The sequence below is a fragment of the Nyctibius grandis genome, chromosome 3, assembly GCF_013368605.1.
Source record: "Nyctibius grandis isolate bNycGra1 chromosome 3, bNycGra1.pri, whole genome shotgun sequence".
Classification (NCBI taxonomy): Eukaryota; Metazoa; Chordata; class Aves; order Nyctibiiformes; family Nyctibiidae; genus Nyctibius; species Nyctibius grandis.
The window spans coordinates 21,698,504-21,721,398 of NC_090660.1; the positions used below are offsets into that span (position 1 = coordinate 21,698,504).

Sequence of the window (22,895 nt, forward strand, 5' to 3'; positions counted from 1 at the left end):
AAGAGTATGGGTTTTAAAAAAATAATATTTGGGTTTGATTAAATGTTGTTTACAAACTTCTACACAAAACATCAATGCCAGTTTCAGAAAAACAATAATAAGATTCTATATCATGAAAATTCCCATTCGTTCAGGAGGGGAAAAAATAAAACACATTCCAAATGCAGGATTCTGCCCCAAATGCAGAATTTTGTTAACCCCAGCAGGATTCTTATGAACCAAAACTTATCTAACAAGTACTTTTTCCTTCTTGCATAAGAAATCTGTTGAAGGCATCAATAACACTTCAAATTTAATCTTATATTATGAGTTCCTTTGTGCAGAAACAGAGGTGGATCCTCTGGACAATTGGGGGCTAGCAAAGGGGAAGAAGCGGTTGTATTAATCATAAGGTAACAGAAAATTCAGATTTGCAGAAAATTCTGAACAGATAGTAAGAGAGGATAGCATCAGGTTGAGCTGGGAAAGATTAGGTTGGAAGGTTTCTTACTACCTGCGCTGTCTCATTGTGTCAGGATGTTGCTGGTAGCTAAAGTTTTCAGATGTAGAAGTATTTTACTCAGATTGTGTTTTAAATTAATGTCTATATACAGTGTGTGAGAGTGAAATAGAAGAAGATGGAGACAATAAAGAATTTGGCTTAAAACTCTGAGTAATTCTTGTATATAGTTGTCTCAAGAAGATATTCCAACATACAACTGGTCTTTATTTTTATGGTTATATGTAATTTCCATGGGTTATTGTCATGATCACTAGGCTATTGGTATTCCTGTTTCCCTAAGGCCATGGCCTTAAGGAAAAAAATTATTGCAACTTACTCAAATACTTTTCTCTATCCTCTAGGTCCTACTTAGAAGAGGAACATAACATCTGAAAAATTTGTTCTAGTGAATTATTAGAGGAGTGGAGGCTAACAGCATTACTGTAAATGATGAGGACTTGCTCCTTCTTGACAGTTTTGCTTTGGAGCTGTATGTTTCATGCGATTCATATGATGCCATCCCAAAAAAGGACTAACAACAACTCACTCAGTGAAAGGATAACAGGATTGTCAGAGAATGGTGGAAAAACACTGCATCGCACCAAGCGTGGTTGGATGTGGAATCAATTTTTTTTGCTGGAGGAGTACACAGGTCCAGATACTCAATATGTGGGCAAGGTAAGCCTTGTGTTTAAAAGATTCTTTAGAGATGATGCATCTGACACCGTTGGTATTTTCTCTCCTTCTCCACAGTTTTTTTGCTTTTTATACAGCAATGGTTCCAATTTCTCATTTAAGTCAAACAAAGCGTGTCATGGACCACCTGAGGCTTCAATGATTGTTCAAAGTTGTGGGAGAAATGAAGTTGTTTAGTGAAAAAAAAATAAGAAACTGTTCAGACTAAAATGTTTCAATTTCTTATTACACATGCCCATGCAAGTTTTATCACTGAATCATTTCCAGTTTTCAACTGTTAAACATAAATATTAGATGAGGGAATAGAGAAATTACGCCTTAATTCATCTACCTCGTGGCATTTGCCAGTATACTGGGATGTGTACTTCCTCAAGTGAAATATAGAATTCTATTTATTAATAATAAAATTGCTGTCTATGCATGATTCTAAGTATGGATAAAGTGTTTGAGGAGAAAAAAAATCTAGTTTTCATCATTTTTGCAATAAACTGAGATCTTTACTTAATGGCTTGAAAGACTTTCCGTTCTTTGAGACCTATCTACATTAGCTATTACCAACAACAGCACCTCTGAATTCCAGCTGTCTGCAGTCCTACATTTTCCGATAACACACAGCTCAAAGATTTCCAGATTTTTAGCCTTTTGTGGTGTCTCACCATCCACGGATCTGCCTTGTGATCTGGTATAACTAAACAATCCTGGTAGAGATCTAGAATACACAGAACAACCACTCAGAATGACTTACAAACTAAGGAAATGTTTATCTTAACATCTTAAGTTAATAAATATCCATTCCAACTTCTGTCATTCTTCCACAATGCTGTCACTATCTCAGATTGTCAGGTAGCTCTCTCACTTTCTTGTGCATAACTACCAAAACAATTGAGACATTTTTAAACACCCCAAAATGTTTTTGAACATTTGCTAATATTTCTGGTCAGGGCAGGCATGATCATCTGGAAAATATGGAAATCATCTGCCTTTCAAATGTCAAAGAAGCCAACCATGGTGACTATGAACTTGATTCTGACCTCATTTATACCAACACTACACCCATACAATTATATTTTCAGTAAAATTAATTCTGACTTGCAGTAGGGGAAATAAGATGAGAGCCAATAATCCTATTGCTAGATCTGTTTATCATTGTGTAAAATAGGAAGGTTTGTTGTAGGCAAAGGGATTTCAATAAAGGGTGACCTAACTGCATAGAGAGATTTCCAAAAAAATTTGTTTGGAAGTATCTTTTAGTATTGAGTAAACTTGCGAAGAAAACATACAGTAAGGTACACAATAATATAGATCTCTGTATCTGTAAGTTCTGCCCACAATCACAGAAATATTTTTTTGTAAAAAGAGAAAGCTGTCATAGAGGAGTAGTAAGTATCAAACATAAGAGTTGATTCTAGTTTCAGTCACACTGCTATAGATGAATGGTCTCCAAACCATCTACACCATTCTAAACCTCAAATAAATTAAGCTTATGTCAAGACTGTCATCACCATCTCTGTTTCATACAAGGAAGCCTACATGGTGTATTGCAACAGATGCAAACTTACTCTGCACTTATTCCAAACTAACTAAAAGCCATCGGATCTCATTACCATAAAGCTAAGTCCAGGAAGGAAAACAAATGGCTGTACAGCAGTTGGATCTGAGAGGATTCATTTCTTACAACTCAGATAACATGTTGAGATTTTTCACATTTCACTGCAGAATATTGTACAGAGGCCCTGAGGGAGAGGTCAGCATTACTGATTCTCTAAACAGATGGAAAACACTGCCAATATTAACCCATGTTCTAAAGAGATGGAGTTGGATTGAAGTGATAAACTCCATACGGTTGCATTAACTTTAGAACAGTTTATGACATAACAAAATGATCACAGTTCTGTCCTTAGTGGTATAAAACCACAGTAAATCCATTTGAGTTAATTCAAATTATCCTAGGTACATGTGACATACAGCACCAAGAAGGAGCTGCTACAACAACAAGTCAAGGAATTTCTTTATTTTAAAAAAAAGCAAGACCTTTTTTGAACAATATTATTCTGAGAAAGGCTTAAATCTCAGGTTTAGTATTCTCCTGCTCAAAGTCATGGTAATTAGCAAACTGGTATGTGTGAAGAGAGAGCACTTTTATCCTAATCCATGGGGACTAGTTCATAGCAAGTATTCTTATCCAGTCCCTCTTTAATATGGATATGCACAGATGGATCACTCGGGTAGAATAATAAATGCTGTACTAAAAATTAAATAAAGTGAATTAAGAAACGTTATCAGGAAATAAACTTATAAGGGATCCATAATGCTAAAAATTTTTTTTCCCCTCCCTAGTTCAATTTTCATACAATTTTATTCTGTTAGGTCATTGTGTTTTGCTAGTGATGCTACTTTGTTGATGCTTTATTTTGTTATGAGTGCATTCTCTTATTGGCAGTGGGGTAGGATCACTTGATATGATATAAAGGGATAAAATTTATTTACTAAGAAGGATGGGTACATGGGATGGAGAACTGTTCTGTGACATCCACGTGCTTCTTACTCCCACCGCTCAGCCCCACAGCCCAGTTTAGTCCAGCAGCAGGGACCCAGGAAACCGGACACTTGCTTTGACTGCTGGACTGTCCCAGTCCTGGCTGGCAGTCTGGCCCCTATGAGGGCACTTCTTCCTAGGGCTCAGGCCCCACTTGGCATCAGAGGTCCCTGGAGGGAGGAGTTTCTCCCCCACGTCTGAGGTTTTATCATAGTAAGTAAGCTTTTTAAAATTAGATTGTCAGCAGCCAATGGTCTCCCTAGCCAAGTGGTCCCAGGAAGATCTCTTTCCCCATATCTAAGGCCAAATAGCAGTTGTTACTGGGGTTACTCTCACCCTCTGGTCTCCTTCCCAAATATCTTCCAAGGATGGAAGGTCCTTAACAGTTCCACTATCCCTGATTTTTTGTTTCCTTCCTGCACACATCAGACTAATCTAAGCAGTTAGTGCTGACAGATGCAATCATGGTCTCATTCATCTGAGTGGTGCTTGTGGGTAGACTTCACCCTGTGACATGAAGTAACTAAAAAAGAGGTCTGGTGTACTTGTAAGGTAGAAGAAAAATCCAGCTCCACGTTAAAATGGTGCATGGCTCCCAGATTGCTGACAGGGGCAATGTGTTAATGGACTCTGAACAGCTAGAACAGAGCTTATGTTCCCGATTACAGTTAGATAGCTTTTAGGCAAAGGCAGGGGTAGTGATGATAGGTGACATAAAATGGAGACCAGTAAGTGCATCTAATGTACTTAGCAGAAATAGAAAATACTGTTTGTTGAGCAAAGCAAGTTAGCATTCAACTGCTGCAAAAAGGCTTGATGGCTAGAACAACTGTAGTAAGGAAATTACTCAAAGAACAGACCTAAAGCACTAACCACCTTTCAGGGACAGGGTATATATGCAGAACAATTGCCTTGTGAATGTGATGGACATCAAGGTAAATCCAAATAACCTACAGTATATCTATCACACATCTTTCTTTTCTTCTCCCATCTCAGAGGAGCCATCTGTCCCATATATGGGTGCATGCATTAAAAATAAGTGCATAGGAAGTCTTTAAATTTGTTAGGTCCTATTACTTGTACCTGCAACAATGCAAGAACTGTTTATGACACCCTTCAATTTCTTAACCTTTTAAATTATATTCAGGAAATGCTTAGAGAAACCAGTGGCTCCATCATGCTAGGTGTGGTACAAAAAAAAATGCATAAGGAGATAAACTTTACTCTGGAGAGTTTGCAGCTGAAAAATTCAGTCAGACACAGGTAAGGTAAGCAGTATCAGAGAGTCCTGTTTAAAAATTTGTCCAAGAAAAATAAAACTTCTAAAACATAAAAATGACCATATTCTTTCAAGATGCCTGTTGCCTAGTAGGAATGTTGAATAACTCGATGAGATCATCAGTGCGAGGAATTTTCAGAGGATGTTGTAAGGGAAACTTCAAAACTCATTCTGCCTACTAAGAATTCACAAAAAATAAAAAGTGGGTTACAACATAACATTTGGACTTAAATGTATGAGAGAAATTTCTTTTTAAAGGAAAAGAAACAACTGGTAATATTTTGTGAAATATGAAGGGGCTGAGAAAATAAAACACCTGACTGTATATCATACAGCAGAATTAGTTTGTTTCTGGGATCTCCTTTTCTTTCACTAGGGAGGGGCCATAGATTCAACTTCTCAGCTGCTACTAACTTCAAGCCCCATGCAGAACCTAAGAAATGGAATCTAAACCAATGACTTTCTATGAGAAAAAAGTCTACCAAATTTACTCACTTCCTAAACAAATAAACCAAAGAGATAATAATCTAAAAATAAAGGACAAGCAATTTAGGAGGTATTAAAATATTGATGGGGATGATGTTCATTAATTTAAAAAAAAGGTAAAAAAATGCACAGAAGGCTCTAACCAAGTAGACCTTTAGGGATAATTAGTTTTATTTTCCAAAGCTAATACTGATTTTATGTGCCTTCATTTCTAAATAACTTACTTGATACCTAATGAATGTTCCAATTGTGGAAAATGCCAAATATCCCATTTCTTTAACCCCAGTCCTTATGAAATACCCCTAGTCAGGAAGAAATAGACCTAATCAAAATCATTAGTCATTTTGGAAAACGCAGTCCTTATGCTTTGCAACAATATACTTAAGAGGTCTCAAGAGGCAAGAGATTTTCCCTCCTTTTAAGTCACTCAATCACATTTTTTACACGAAAACCAGTCTCTCCCTATATCAAACAGACATTTTGCTTATCAAAGGCTGCTAATCTTGGTGGGCAGATAATGTGTGAAGTTCCATGCAATGTATGTTAGACCAATTACAAACTGTACAATCAAACATCTGTCATATCCCAGAATTTAAAAACAATAAACAAAAAACAACAAAAATTTTTATGTGCCACCTGCAAACTTTCTTTTTCGTATTAAGTGCGGAAATAAAAAAATCAAAGAAAAAATAACTGACACTGCTCAAAATTGGCTGTTCCATGAATGACTTCCTGTTTAATAACTTTCAGAAAAATAAATGAACTAGGCTTTGCGTGTCGTAAGCATCATCCAAACTGGACACAAACTGAAGAAATATCTCTATTCTACCTCTAGTTAATCAGTGAGTTTGATTCACAACATTTGTCTGTGTGTCTTATGAAAAAGTATTAAGTGAAAAAAAAACATTCAGGGAGTCGTTTTTTTGGGGAAGGGTTGTTTTGTTTTGTTTTGCTTTTTGAGAGGGAGGGGTACAACATATATTCAAACGCAACCATTTATTTCTTGCAGCCTGTGCTTACAAATATTCAGACATCTACAAGTGAGGTTGCCTACTATAGCAGTCTGCCTTATAAGAAAAGAGAGAGACAAGATCAAAAGAACTTCATGTAACAATTCAAGAAGTCTCATTAAATAACCAATGGCACTAGACTTGCTGTTATTTAATACAAAACTTCACTCAATTGCCCCATTATATTGTATGGTTTTTTTCATATTTAATGAAATTGGATAGTATTCCCTTGTAAATATAGACCGAAAATGTACTAATGCCTGGAAATATTTCACATTACTTTACTGGCTCCCTTTGGTACACCACAAAAGTCCAGAGTAGGCTACCTCTTTATATGCAAAGCAGCAGCAAAGTCAGAAAATGGGATAAGTGAAACCCTTACTCCATCAATCTTATCCGAGTTTATGCATGTCCTCTCAACCCTATTGCCAAGGCCTTGGCCATTTCCAGCCTCTGCTCTGAGCAGTTTGAGAGGAAGAAGCTTATGGGCCAAATGGGTGACCCACTGAGCTGGCTCTTGACAACACTGCAGTGCCGAACTCTGCAGTAACCTTAGTTTCTCCATCCTTGAAGCGTAATGTTCTCATCTGCCACAAAAAATATTTTTTATTAATTACTTAATGCCGTTTTCTTTCCACATTGAATTTTATCTTAATCTTGCCTTTAGAGTATGTGAGAGAACTTGCCTTTTCACTTGTACCTTTAATCAATTTATGCAGCTAATCCATAAGGAATTCACAGAATCACAGAATCACAGAATGTTAGGGATTGGAAGGGACCTCGAAAGATCATCTAGTCCAATCCCCCTGCCGGGGCAGGATTGCCTAGACCATATCACACAGGAACGCGTCCAGGCGGGTTTTGAATGTCTCCAGAGAAGGAGACTCCACAACCTCTCTGGGCAGCCTGTTCCAGTGTTCGGTCACCCTCACCGTAAAGAAGTTTTTTTCTCATATTTGAGTGGAACCTCCTGTGTTCCAGCTTGCACCCATTGCCCTGTGTCCTGTCAAGGGATGTCACTGAGAAGAGCCTGGCTCCATCCTCATGACACTTGCCCTTTACATATTTAGAAACATTAATGAGGTCACCCCTCAGTCTCCTCTTCTCCAAGCTAAAGACACCCAGCTCCCTCAGCCTCTCCTCATAAGGGAGATGTTCCACTCCCTTAATCATCTTCGTGGCTCTGCGCTGGACTCTCTCTAGCAGTTCCCTGTCCTTCTTGAACTGAGGGGCCCAGAACTGGACACAATACTCCAGATGCGGCCTCACCAGGGCAGAGTAGAGGGGGAGGAGAACCTCTCTCGACCTGCTAACCACACCCCTTCTAATATACCCCAGGATGCCATTGGCCTTCTTGGCCACAAGGGCACACTGCTGGCTCATGGTCATCCTGTTGTCCACTAGGACCCCCAGGTCCCTTTCCCCTACGCTGCTCTCCAACAGCTCTGCCCCCAACTTGTACTGGTACACGGGGTTGTTCTTGCCCAGATGCAGGATTCTACACTTGCCCTTGTTATATTTCATTAAATTTCTCCCCGCCCAACTCTCCAGCCTGTCCAGGTCTCTCTGAATGGCTGCGCAGCCTTCCGGTGTGTCAGCCACTCCTCCCAGTTTTGTGTCATCAGCGAACTTGCTGACAGTGCACTCTATTCCCTCATCCAAGTCATTAAGGAATATATTGAATAGAACCGGTCCCAGTATCGACCCTTGAGGGACTCCGCTAGACACAGACCTCCAACTGGACTCTGTCCCATTGACCACCACTCTCTGGCTTCTTTCCTTCAGCCAGTTCACAATCCACCTCACTACCCGATCATCCAGACCACACTTCCTCAGTTTAGCTGCGAGGATGCTCTGGGAGACAGTGTCAAACGCTTTACTGAAATCGAGATAGACCACATCCACAGCTTTACCATCATCTATCCACCGGGTAACATCCTCATAAAAGGCTATCAAGTTGGTTGAGCATGACTTCCCCTTGGTGAAGCCATGCTGAGTGCCCCTAATGATCCCCCTATCCTTGATGTGTCTAGAGACAGCACCAAGGACAAGTTGTTCCATCACCCTTCCGGGGATGGAGGTGAGGCTGACTGGTTTATAGTTACCCGGGTCCTCCTTCTTGCCCTTTTTGAAGACTGGAGTGACATTCGCTTTCCTCCAGTCCTCAGGCACCTCTCCCGTTGCCCACGACTTAGCAAAGATGATGGAGAGTGGCCTAGCGATGACTTCCGCCAGCTCCCTCAGCACCCGCGGGTGCATCCCATCAGGACCCATGGATTTATGGACGTCCAGATTGCTTAATTGGTCCCTGACCCAGCCCTCATCAACCAAGACAGATTCCTCCTCTATCCTGACTTCTTCTGAGGCCTCAGGGGTCCGGGGCTCCTCAGGACAGCCTCCAGCAGTATAGACAGAGGCAAAGGCGGCATTCAGTAACTCCGCCTTCTTTTTATCCTCTGTCTCCATGGCCCCCACCTCATTCATCAGTGGGCCTACATTGCCTCTAGTGTTGGCTTTACCTGCAATGTATTTGAAGAAGCCCTTTCTGTTGTCCTTGACCTCTCTTGCAAGATTTAATTCCAAGGAGGCCTTAGCTTTCCTAGTTGCCTCCCTACATCCTCTGACAACAGACTTATATTCCTCCCAAGTGGCCAGCCCCTCCTTCCATGATCTGTACACCCTCTTCTTCCACTTGAGTTTGTCCAGCAGTTCCCTGTTTAACCATGCAGGTCTCCTGGTACCCTTCCTTGACTTCCTACCTGTTGGGATGCTCTGGTCTTGAGCTCGGAAGAAGCAGTCCTTGAATGCTAACTAACTATCTTGGGCCCCCTTACCTTCTAGTACCCTGTCCCATGGGATATCCCCTAGCAATTGCTTGAAAAGGCCAAAGTTGGCCCTCCTGAAGTCCAGGGTTGCGATTCTGCTAGCTATTCTGTTCCTGCCACATGAGATCCTGAACTCTACCATCTCATGGTCACTACAACCAAGGCTGCCCTCAACCTTCACCTCTTCAACCAGACCCTCCTTGTTAGTGAGGATAAGATCCAGCAGCACTCCTCTCCTAGTTGGCTCATCCACCATTTGCATCAGAAAGTTATCATCAATTCACTGGAGGAACCTCCTGGACTGAGGATGGCTGGCTGAGTAGGCCTCCCAGCAAATATCAGGGTAGTTGAAATCCCCCATGACAACCAGGCCCTGTAATTGCGAGACTGCTCTCAGCTGCCTGTAGAAGGCCTCATCACCCTCCTCATCCTGATCCGGTGACCTGTAATAGACACCCACAACAGTATCACCCCTGCCAGCCTGCCCCTTAATTCGCACACACAAACTCTCAACTCGCTCCTGATCCGCCCCTGGACAGAATTCAATACATTCTAGCTGCACAATTCTTTACAGAATTTGTTATTTTCCCTCCACAGAGTCCGTTTAAGAACTACCTATTCTTAGGATGAGAGAACATACAGGTGCACTATCCTTTCAGTGTTTTAATTGTGCCTTTCACTTTGTTATAGATGCATCCCACTTGTCTTAGTTGAAAAAATGTTTCATTCAGTACAGTGCTTAAATGCTGCCAAAAACAGTGTGTTTTTTTGCCATCTTTTGACTTAGCAGTATGATAAGTTTCAAAAAACCAACAGAATCCTAAACAATCATATGTTGCTAACATATAATCATTTAGAAGTGTAATTCAACTGCAGGAAGGTTTCATGACATACTTAACATATTCCATCTAGCACGCACTATAACACAAAGCCATCTTTTAAAACACAGCTTTTAAAGAAGATTAAATAATATATTTTCTTTAGAATCTCTGCTCTTAAAGTAAAATCAGTATTTTAAGGTTAAATAAAAGAAGAAAAATTAGTGAGGTCTCGTGGGTCTTCTTTTGTCTTTCCTTTCTCAGACACCAAGTTTTTCCTTATGTTTGAATGAGTACTGAAGAAATAATGACGTATCAAAAGAGAAAAGAAAAACGTCATAAGGACAGAAAAGATCAAAGAAATAAGAAAAAGAGACTGACCAATATTTTAAAAAATAAGAAAAAGAAAACCTATTTGATTCCAAAATTAATAAATGAATAAATTATCTCCACTTACATTGCATTCTTCAGTTAGCACATTTTTTCAACAAACATTTGATCTAGTTTCAAGCAGCCATATCCCTAGGCAGATGAATCCCCAAAATAAAACTAAAATGGAAACAGAAAAAACAAGAAAAAAAAGGTTAAAAAAAAGTCATAAGAAGTCCCTGTCTTCAGGTACTTCTCTTCTGAAGGTTTACAGTGCAAACTTTATTGAAAAATTGCTGGAAGTAAAATTTATTTTTGACCAAAATTAGTAAAAACCAAAGTTTTCAATAAAATTTGATTGCTACTTATAAAAAGGTGGCTGGAGGGCCAGGGAAGAAAATGCTACACCTTCCAAAACCAATAGGACTGTTTTCTTTTGGAGAAAGGACAGCTGCTCATTTCAGACAACCTAAATATATTTTTAATTGAAGTTTCAAAAATAGTTGAAGAGACCTAATCATACCATGTACAACCCAAGTATAAACAGCTTAAACCTGAAATATCTTGAATGTTACATTGTACTGATAGGCCTATGCTGGAATTTTGCAATCAAATTTGGACATCATATTTCACGAAATAAAGAATCATTTCTGAAAAAAACTGTGATGATCAGAGACTTCAAATACATAAATAACAAGAGTGAGCTGGCATTTTTTGGTACAGATAGAGCAGCTGTCATGAGATCTGACAGCTTCTGTTTCTTCAACTACATAAAAGACACAAAATCAACTACAAAAAAAAAAAGCTGAAGTTCTTGTCATGTTCAGGGCAAGAAGTTGGGTTCATATTGCCATAAGGTTGATTTACAATCAACATCAGGAAAAGGTTTTTGATGGTATATACAGTCAACACAGTGAAGTAGTAGGTAAAGATCACTCAGAGAGACAGGATTATCTTGATACTGGAGGTTTTAATGACAAACTAAAAAAATACATGCCAGAAAGTCCACACTGACCCTACCTGGAGGAAGGAGAATGGCACAGATTATCTCTTTAGGTCCCTGTCTGTTCTGTTTTCAAAGATTCTGTGTGTGTTTTTCAAGTTCAAATGCTAAATCAGATAAACTGCTTGTGAAATACAAAACTAAACTAGGAATAAACTTAAAGACATAAGAAATGAGGAAATCTTCAAACTGTTTATTCCAAACTCTTCTCTTCCCTTTTCCCTTCCCTTTTCCCTTCCTCTCCTCTCCTCTCCTCTCCTCTCCTCTCCTCTCAAGACAGAACATGCAGTATGCAATGATTTTCAAGTTAAAAAAAAAAAGCAGAAAGCTGCCAACCATGTGCCTTTATAAAGTCTTCGTGCTTAATAGACAAAGGAAAATTTGCAAGATAATTTTTGAGAATTTAGCAAGGTTAAGTGACATCTTCATCCATAGCATAGACACAGGCATCTGAAAAATTACCCATCTACTTTTAAACTCAAAGACAATACAAGACAATTCAATAAAGGCAAAACAATAATAATTCCCCAGTTCTTTTCCCTTTTCCTTCTCTCCCTCAGTGCTTTTCCTCTCAGGTATGGAAAAAAAATGCTCACCTGATACCAAACATAGCAGCAAAGGCTATTATGTGGAATGTAGTTTATTGTTCACTACAGTGCTTGCTCTTTCCCTAGTCACAGCTCTCCTTCCCCAGGGATCTCCTGAGTGTGCTCAGAGCACCCATGGGATGGGCCAGGACAACAGCAATGGGGGATTGGGGCCTGCACAGTGGAGGTCCATCCTATGGAGTTTGCCGGGATTTAGGGTATTGACAAGTTAAAAAAACAAGTCTTGAACTAAAAAAAAAAAAAACGATTTTATGACAAAGTGGGCATGGAGAATGGAGTTGTCTTTTGTCTCCAGTGGTAACTTCCAGTCGCCATTTAAAATACTATTTTAATTTTAATAAAAACTGGCTTTTCTGAGCTTAAAAGCCTCTTGGTCTTGGCAAGCTCCTTATGTTAAAAGGCTTAAGCAGGTCTGCCTCAAAGATCTGACTGGCTCAGGAAACTGACACAATAGGTAATTGTTATTGGTAGAATAGACCTAGCTTCTTAATACAACTTCATAGGCTGGTATTTCTCGGCCTTGCAGCTTTAAGCCTGTGGGAAGAGAAGATTAGAGCAGTGGCAACCCGCAGATCTGTAATTATCTGTTATCAGGCAACCATTTATTGTGCATGAAAACGTGGGAGGGTGAGGAAAATGTATTTCGCAAGATACTTTTCATGATATTGTATATTTATTGCATTGATTACCTTATGGAAGTAATTCTGAAAAGGTGAAGTATTTTGATTATATTGTGGTTTATTGGTACCTGCCAGCCTGGTAGATATGAAGAGTGCAAAACTCATCAAAGCAAATCAATATGTGACTACTTAGAAAGGACAGTTTGACTGCATCAGAGGGTGGTATTGTGCAACATCTTGTCTGTCAGAGAAAGGTTTATGAATAGTCACCTTGAAGACAAACAGAGGAGCTGTCAACAAGCAACTGTCAAGAACAGAAAGTCTTCTTGTATGTGTCTGATACATCAAATTCTGTCCATTGCAGGAATCATCACACATTTCAGCCTCTAGAAACTGAAAAAATATGTTAGTGTAGGCAATGTAATCAGTCAATTTAACACTATGCTGCGTATCAATCAAAGGAGGAATCTGTGGTTTCTTATCAGTTATAGAAAAGCATACCTAAGGTCAAATCCTTGCTGTATGTATTGCCGTAGCAACACAAACACACTGGGCTAACCTCTGTTCTCTCTTATATCAATCTGTGGTCAAGAAACTATGCTGAAACCTCTCTTTTCTGTTTTTACACATCGGAGAGTAATAAAAAGAGTGAGAAAGCATTCTGGCCTACAGGAACATTTCAGAAGTTATAAATTTCTCCCTATGTTTCTTGACATTTCAGGGACAAGCATGCCCATTTCAGATGGAAGCCATTATACCATTTTTGTCCAATTGGGAGTGTGAGGAAATGACAATCAGGATGATAATATTAAATGAGTTTTAAACTTAACTGAAGAGAAATTGTTTTAATGTATTCTCCATTTCCATAGAGGGAACCTAGGGAGAAATGAAATCATTTCCCTTCTGTTTAAGCTGTAGAACTCTTAAAAAGATCTCAAAAAGGTCTTTGGAATGGTTGATTCAGCTACAAGAATAAAACTTTAGCCCAAGCTCTTCCATAAAAATAATTGGTGATGCTGGAAATAATTATTAACAGAATTTGATTGAATGTTTGCTTTATGTACATTTTGCTTTATTTTTTCCATCTGTAAAATGTAATTACTAACACTTACCCTAATGAAGCTTTTCCTCAGGACATATCTATGTATGATGTCTTCCCACACAATATTACAAAAAAAGCTCTGAAATATCATGAAACAGCCATGAATCAGCCATTTGATTGAAAGCAGGGCTTGGAAGTATTGGATTGAATCAGGCACACTATGAAAAGGAGGAAAAACCAAAACTAAATATTTATTAGCTACCTACCTGGTGAACTGTGCTTGAATTTGTGATATAAATGATTGCTTTAAGCTTTCCTGATGCATAAAAATGACAAACAAAGAAGTATTAAGTGGGGTATTGTTATACTTCTACTCAAGCATTCATAAAATGCATTTACCACCTGTAGCCATTTTTGCCCCTTGAACTTTTAACTGTTGCTACATATTTCTGCTTAAGAGCTGGAATAGATTTAATTTCTAAATATTGAGAACAAATTAGTTCTTATATAAAAGTTCTGGTTTAAAATTTCTATGCAGCTTAAGTGGAATTAACACTGCTATATCACACTGTTAAAAACATTGCAACTAGTGACGCAAGCTTTAAAAATGGTGCTTTTCTGACAGTTCAATCTTACAGAGATTGTGAAAGTAAGCATATTTTTCTTTTTAATAAGCATTTGTGATGAATAAACACTGTCAAATACCAGGAGGTAACAGAGCATTAAATGTTCAAATATAACTGGGTCAGGTAGCTGACTGATAGGACTGAATTAACAAATGAAAAATAAAATATAGAAAGTATTTGCTTACCTTGTCTCTCTACCACTGCAGCATTTGCATTCAAAATGCTGGGACTAAAGATTCTTTAAATCAATAATTTAAAAAAAATATGCAAAATGTTACTGTATGTTCTCTGTAACAAAAGTGACTAAAAGAAATAACCATCTATATTTATCTTTAATTTTAAACTTATATTAATTAAATATGAACAAAAGGTGTGGATAATACAATGAATGTAAAGAAGAATTTGGCATGCAAGCAAGTATTTCTGTATATATTGTTGCTGAAGTAAATGGAAGTGGGGTTGTTGCAAGAAAGCAAAATAAATAATTAAAGGGTTTTTTTAACTGTCTCTAAGTTTCACAGAACATGAAAATACATTCATCTCTGTACAGGCTAGTAATTGTGAAGTGGAAGAGGTCACAGTCTGATTCCCACCCGTTCCATATGAAAGATTTAGAATCACAAGCAGAAAGGCATGAATTGAAGGGCAAAATGTTGAATCTATCCCAGAAGCAATTCTTTAGTCCTTCAAAAATACTGTTAATTGAGGGAAACAGAAATGACCCATTCTGTTTTCATACTGTTAGAGTTACTGTAATTAATTATCTTTGTGCTTCAGGTGGCTAAATCGGGACTAACTTTAAAGTGTGTAAAAGAAAAAGAGACAACAAAAAAAGCCACAGTTTAAAATAATTTTGTGCTTCTAAATAGCTATGAGAGTATGTATATGTATATATATGGATATATACGTGTCTATATATATAATGTTGTATATAACAGTGTTTTCTATTCAGGATAAAAAAAGATTTATGTTAATCTCTTTGATGAGGACAAAAGGGAAAGGATAAATATACATAATTATTATGCTATGATTGTTAATATGATTATTAATTATAATTTCTACTTATGTGAGTACCATTCAACGAAATATATCAAAGTATTTTATATTAAATGAACAGTACCTATGTTCACACACAGAATCACACAGAATCAACCAGGTTGGAAGAGACCTCAGGGATCATCGAGTTCAACCGCTGCCCTTACACCACCCTGTCAACTAGACCATGGCACTAAGTGCCATGTCCAGTCTTTTCTTAAACACATCCAGAGATAGTGACTCCACCACCTCCCTGGGCAGTCCATTCCAATGTCTAATAACCCTTTCTGAAAAGAAATTCTTCCTAATGTCCAACCTGAACCTCCCCTGGCGAAGCTTGAGGCTGTGCCCTCTTGTCCTATCGCTAGTTGCCCGGGAGAAGAGGCCAACTCCCACTTCACTACAACCTCCCTTCAGGTAGGTGTAGACTGCAATAAGGTCACGTCTGAGCCTCCTCTTCTCCAGGCTAAACAACCCCAGCTCCCTCAGCCGTTCCTTGTAGGTCAGACCCTCCAGACCCTTCACCAGCTTGGTCGCCCTCCTCTGGACTCGCTCCAACACCTCAACATTCGGGTCCATAGCCTTGTGGGTGTCCAACTGGCACAGCAGGTCACTAACCGTCTCCTCCTGGATTACGGGAGGTTCACACAGCCCCCCGTCCCTAACTTCAGGTTCTGGGGGCCGAGTTTCCTGAGAACAACCGGTCTTGACATTAAAGACCGAGGCAAAGAAGGCATTGAGCACCTCTGCCTTTTCCTCATCCCCTGACACTACACTACCCTCCTCATTCAGCAAGTGGTGGAGGCTCTCCTTGACCCTCCTTTTGCTGTTGATGTATTTGTAAAAGCTTTTTTTCTTGTCTTTGACTGTAGCAGCCAAATCGAGCTCTAATTGAGCTTTGGCCCTTCTAATCTTCTCCCTACACGACCTGGCCATGTCCCTATAGACCTCCCAAGTTACCCGACCCTTCTTCTAGAGCAAGAAGGCTCTCTTTTTTTCCTTAAGTTCTAGTCTAAGTTCCCTGTTTAACCAGGCCGGTCTTTTTCCCCGACGGCTTGCCTTCCTAAAGATTGGGACTGCCTGCTCCTGAATATTTAACAATTCCCTTTTGAAGCATGTCCAGCCTTCCTGGACTCCTTTGCCCTCCAGGACTGATTCCCAGGGGACTCTGTCCACCAGCCTCTTAAACAGGCTAAAGTCAGCCTGCCGGAAATCTAAGGCAGGAGTTCTACTCTTGCCCCTCCTTACTTCCCCCACTATCGAAAACTCTCACATTTCGTGGTCACTACTCCCAAGACGGCCACCGACCCTTACATCTCCCACTAGTCCTTCTCTGTTCACAAACAACAGGTCAAGCAGGGCCCCTCCTCTAGTGGGCTCATTTACCACTTGCATGAGGAAGTTGAGGCAGGCAATGACATAACATCTGTTATTCTGAGGAGAAAACTGTAGCAGAGTTGCTGAAACAGTGATTTGAAGTCACAGAGACAGTCAGTTAGATGCAGAACTGAACAGTCACTGCATAAGGACAAACTCAGCGTAATGGTAAGGCTTATCTATCTAAGATCAAGGCAAAAAGGACAGCATCAAGAGTGAAAATAATTCGAAATAGCATACCTGACCCTTCATTTTGAATATAAGCAAAATCTAAAGTTCTATCTTAAAACCTATCTCCAAACAGTCAACAAGACCATGGTCAACATTTTACTTCAGATGAAGTCATAGGATAATTAGCAAACCAACCAGCCAGTTTTACTTTGTGTGTTGTGTGTTTCTCCAGAGTAACTTTAGACAAAAACGGATGTTAGCAAAAGATGCAGACATTCAGCATTGAAGACTCCAATTCCCCCCAAAAAATCTTCTTTTTTTCATAAAGTTAATACAAAATTAGCATTGATACATTCAGGTTTTTATCTGCTCTAACCAGATGCAAAATGCAAAACGCTAGTTTAACTTATCCTTTATGCACCTCCTGCTGGTCTTCTTTTTCATTAATATTTGCTCTGAGAATCTAAAAAAAAAATCCCTCTTAAATAACTCCTGCATTGTCTAAGGTTTCCATATTGATCTCACTTCACCTGATCAGCTTGTAGATTCAGCTATTAAATTAAACATACCCTCAATGAAGCAGCACTGTTGATCTGCAGGGCTTCATGCTTGGTTTGAGCTTATGCATTGGCTTCTCTAGGCACTACTCTTTCATGAAGTCTTCATTTGAAGCTCCAGGCAGCCTTACTCTGGCTCTCCTCTAAGTCACAGTCTTCATGCTTAATCAGACAGGTACAAACAGCTTGCAATTTATGAGGAACCTGAAGTCCGTCTCAGGCCCCCTCTCAGGCCCCCTCTAATTGGCATTAGACTTATCAGGTTCTGTTGTGCCAGAAAAATAATTAAGTTGTTTTGCTACTATTCCAGCCATCATCTTGTCTTTGCCATCTTTATAGTGATGAGCTTCCAAATGTGGTATTTCAAAACAAGATTTAAAAGAACTATACAAGAAAGTAATGCAAATTTCAATAAATATAAAATCAGTGACAAATCCCAGAGTCATCACAGAATCACAGAATGATTAGGGTTGGAAGGGACCTCTGGAGATCATCTAGTCCAACCCCCTGCTAAAGCACGTTCACCTAGAACACATTGCACAGGGTCACGTCCAGGTGGGTTTTGAATATCTCCAAAGAAGGAGATTCCACAACCTCCCTGTGCAGCCTATTCCAGTGCTCTGTCACCCTCAAAGCAAAGAAGTTTTTCCTCAAGTTGAGATGGAACTTCCCATGTTTCAGTTTGTGTCCGTTGCCCCTCGTCCTGTCACCGGGTGCCACTGAGAAGAGTCTGGCCCCATGCCCTTGACACCCGCCCTTAAGTGTTGTTGTAAGTGTTGATAAGTTCCCCCCTCAGTCTTCTCTTCTCCAGACTAAAAAGACCCAGCTCCCTCAGCATTTCCTCGTAAGAGAGATATAAAAGAAAAAGCAAATAAGAAAAAGAAAAAAAAAAATGACCCTAAATATTTCTTTCCTAGCTACTATACCTTCTCTTAGGAAGTTAAATTATCACAATACAGATTCAAGACTTGGTACTTATTATGCCCCATCCTGATTTCAAACCTCATGCTTTGATATACCTACTTTTGAGAATCTGCTTCTCAGATTTTACCAAGAGTTGGGCATGTACCTATGTGCTTTGGAGCAAGCACGGGGCAGTGGAATTGCATTTCGACTGAGGAAGGCATGAGATGGATAACTCTACAGTACACTTCCACTGAGTACCCTTCAGTTGGTATGACAGTTTACGTTTCCAATACAATCTGCAGAATAGAGAAACAGTATAATACTTTAAATTAATTTCAGCCTGTGTTTTTCTTTTTTGTTTGGTTAACTTTGCTGATAAATAAGCCGTAGCAAAGGGCCTTAGTGGTGCTTTAAGTCAAGCAATGACTTACTTATCTTCCACTACTGTTTATTTGAAAGTTTATTTTTAGATAAACATTTAAGCTATTTAAAGAGTCGCCACTTAACAACCACATTCTGAAATGAGCATTGAGGAATTAATAGATTTCTTCTTGTGAGGTGTGCACAGTCTCCACAAAACATTTAGCTTACCAGTTTGCAAAGTAGGATCTTAGGAAAAACACATCTTTTAAAATTGTGATTTGAAGCTTTGTGGTAGAGATCATTGTGAATCAATAAGCATCGAACTCAAAATCATCACTTTTTTATGATTGAAATGCTTTCATGTAAAAATAAATATGTTTTAAAGATAGTAAATAACTTAAAATATTTTGAATATTTCTGGAAAAAACATATAGTTGAACAGCTTAGGAAAAATGTACATTTTGGGATCTGCTTCCTTTGAGTCAGCAGGCCTACAGTCTGGTTTTGTTTGGTGCTGCAAATCTGGAAGTCTGTTTACATATTTTAGGCCTAAAAAGACTCTGATCATATTGCCTCATAACTCAACATCTTACTCTATTACTGTTGCATTATGCTGTATAACTTCCTGAAAAACATTGTCTTGATCTGTAGTCATCTGTCTACAAGTATACATACATATATGTATACATACACATAAAACTGTGACTAAAAGTACTAAAATACTCCTGTTATTGATGTATTCTTCAGATCATTGTGGATGACCCTCAACTAAAAACAGTATAACATCGGTCAGTTCAGTATAACAAGTATAATGCAGTATTTGTCCAAAGTTAGGGCAATGGGTAACTAGACAAGTTCAAGGATATCAGATTCATAAAGCAAACCAAAAAAAAACCCCAAATTACCCCCCCCACACACACAGAGGTCACTCTAACATCCCTATTCTAATCTCACAGTTGTAGTTGCTGGGGCCGGGGGAGCGGGGAGTATAAAAAAAGAAACAATTACAGTGGCCAGACTTGCATGCTGTCTCAAACCAGCCTATTGCCAAATAGGCTCTCAAATCTCCTGTTGCCACTGAGATAAAGTACTTGGCTAGGCAAACCATTGTTCTCCCCTACTAGAGTATTTCTTACATACTTATTACTTTAGAGCTGAGCCCAGATCAGTTAGTTCTGTGGAGGGTAAGGGATAATCCATCCATATGACAAACTCATGTTGCTTCTATGGCCAGAGCTTTTATTCCTGCCTATCTCTGTGCATATCTTTTGGAACTACAGTGCATTTTGAGTGCCTCTGAAATAGCAAGAGATATCACATACACAGACAGATTTCACTCAGAAGTTTCTGGTGAGAGAAAAATCTATGAGAAAAATACCTTTTCTTGTTGTGAAGCCTTTAAAATAATGAGAGATTTACCACCTGTTCCAGGGATTGATTAAAGTGACAGTGCTTGATGTTATGACGTGATAATATCTGACCTGTGGACATAACTGATGACTATAGTCACTTCTTGTAAACCTATATCTCATGTTATGGAACAGCCAAACGACAAGATATGGCAAACCACAAAGAAACAGTTTGTCTCTTTTCATCAGGCTGAAAACTTGCAACCCAGCTGTTGATTTGGAGAATAGAGAGAGCAGAACAAACAAACTCTATGTGTTCTGAAATCCATTTCTTTGTGTAGATGTAAGAATGCAAGCACTTTTCCAGATTTTGCTACAACCTAGCATAGACAGCACAGGAGATGTAGAAGGTATGCAGGGGAATGAGGCTCTTGAGAAAACAGCTCTGGTTTCCAGGACTCCCCCCTGGGTACAGGGAGATGTACGTGGAGGGAATGAATTTTCCCATATTGTGTTTGTATCAGTAGAACCAAAAGACTACTAAGAATTCTGCTGAATCCTTCCTGAATGAAAATGAGATTTACCCTTACCTAATAAGTCAAAATCAGCACCTGCAGCTGATGTCAGCAGTGTTTTTCACAATATCATTCTCTAGAGAATTTGTAACACTAGACAGCTGAACACAAGAACCAGATGCTGGAAAACAGAAGATAAGAAAAGTAAATGTCATTTGCCTTGTTTAATATACAGTCACTTAGGTTACCATCGCACACAGGGTTTGGTGGTTTAATTAAGAAGTTTGTGCTGATGTCACAAATTCAAGTCAGGTAAATACATTGCCATTTAGCACATACATAAAACTTTTGATTAAACACACATAAATAGAAAATTAAAGCAATGCAGATACTGCTACTGCAATCCACACTGAAGAACTACTGCAGTTATTAAGATATCTTTAGAGTTTTTAATTTGTTAAAATGCTAATGAAGCAGAACATTAGCTGAGCTGCTGTTGGTGGTATATTAGACCGTGGGAGCACTGGTTAATATCCTACCTACCATTAGCACTCAACATATTTTCTGTGAGATTCAGGGTTGGCTGGGGTTCTACAAGCTTTTATTTCAAGTACACTTCTTGCATTTTTGGTATGAATTAATGTATTTTGCTTTAGGTAATATTCATCCATACTCCTTCACAAATACTGTCTTCTTTCCCATCTCTATATGCATAACCTTCTTTACCTGGAGTAAGCTTAGAGTGATAATTACAGTCAAGTTTCCTGGGGTCAAATCAATTTGTGCTTTAATAGATATTGGAAAACTTGATCTTTTTCTGTGCCACAGCTTCAGAATAAATAGCATGCTACAATCACCATATATGAACAGAAATTAAAGGTAAATAGGCATGTGGCTTTGTAAAAGTAACATACACATGAGCTTGTGTTTTCCTGTATGTCGCATGTTTTTTCCCTCAGCCCAGGAACTTTAGCTAGAAACTGTGATTAAAAGACATATGAGGAATCCTAAAAGTACAGAGACTTTCTTTTTTTTCTTCTCATTTCTGAAAGGGTCACTTTGGACACACCTGAATAGCTTATGCTTCCTTGTTCCTTTCCACTGCTTACTGTTTATGCTTATTGTTTTCACATTTAAGAAGACATAAGCATATTTGAAAGAATCATACTAAATCTGACAGTCAATGACACGTCATGTATAGTCTATTATGGTTTCCCTATACATTTTCCAGAGTCAGTAGGTCTGACCCAATATTTTTTAGCTGTCAAACTATTAATGTAATGCTTCATTATGCTGATTTAATGGAAAAAATTTTCAATCTGAAGTTATACATGGCTTGAGTCTTTGCCTTAAGACATAAAGAAAACAATATTATGAAAAGTAAACTCAAGGAAAGACTTTGTAGTAAAGGGAAAGTAGTGACTGGCATGTAGAAAGCACCTTAACTGTACCAGGAACTAAGAGGCTGAATATACAGCGTTTTGGTGGGAGGGGAAATGGTTTCCATCTGAAGCGTAAATTGCACATGAAACATAAAAAGAACAGAGATGTGTTCAGACTGATGTGTTATGGTTTAGCAAAACCTTAAATAGAAATCCATTTGGTATAAAAAGATAACACCAATGTAACTCCTGGTTCAGCTTTCATTTTCACAGGGAGGGAGCGAAATCTTTGTCTTTTATAGCTCCCAAGTTTCCCCTGTTGACTTGTGGTAGCCTCAAACTAAAACTTGCACCATTTGCACTTTACATTTTTATTGTTAAGCCTCCAGCAACTGGAATAAAAAAAAACAGCAAGCAAACCATAATGTCCTCCTTTAAGAAAGACCCTTGAATTACACACATTGAAACAAAATCCTATTCCATCCAAAATTAACAAAGAGCATGTAACAGGCTACTGCTCCAAACATCTAAAATACGTATACAGGTATACACAAACTTACTATTAGCATTTTCAATGTTTTGTGTAAATATAGATACAATCTAACCTTACTGGTGAAGGTGGAAAGAAATAACAGAGAAGACTGCAGTAGAGTTGACTCCTTAGAAATCGCTTCACGCAATCGATTTCGCTCTCTCTAATGTGTGACCAGGCTGTTAGAGAGTTTGGAGTTTCAGGCGTTTGGGCCTGGGACTGGGCATGCCCATAAATTCACTTGTCCTCCAGGTCAGATATTAATCATCTGCTTATCTACCTGGTAAGTTTATGATGCATCTGAAAAAA

At 38.8% G+C, this 22,895-nt stretch overlaps 1 protein-coding gene across 2 annotated transcripts in view; it reads left to right on the forward strand.

Annotated features, from left to right (window-relative positions):
- The first annotated feature begins 928 nt into the window (after window positions 1-928).
- The window catches only part of LOC137661486 (cadherin-9), a 75,393-nt gene continuing 53,426 nt past the window's right edge, over window positions 929-22,895 (forward strand). Inside the window, exon 1 of one of the 2 annotated variants that reach the window (XM_068397041.1) lies at window positions 929-1,159. In XM_068397041.1, coding sequence (XP_068253142.1) covers window positions 929-1,159 — 231 coding nt within the window. The remainder of the gene's footprint in view (window positions 1,160-22,895) is intronic. The other variant, XM_068397042.1, reaches the window with a different exon arrangement.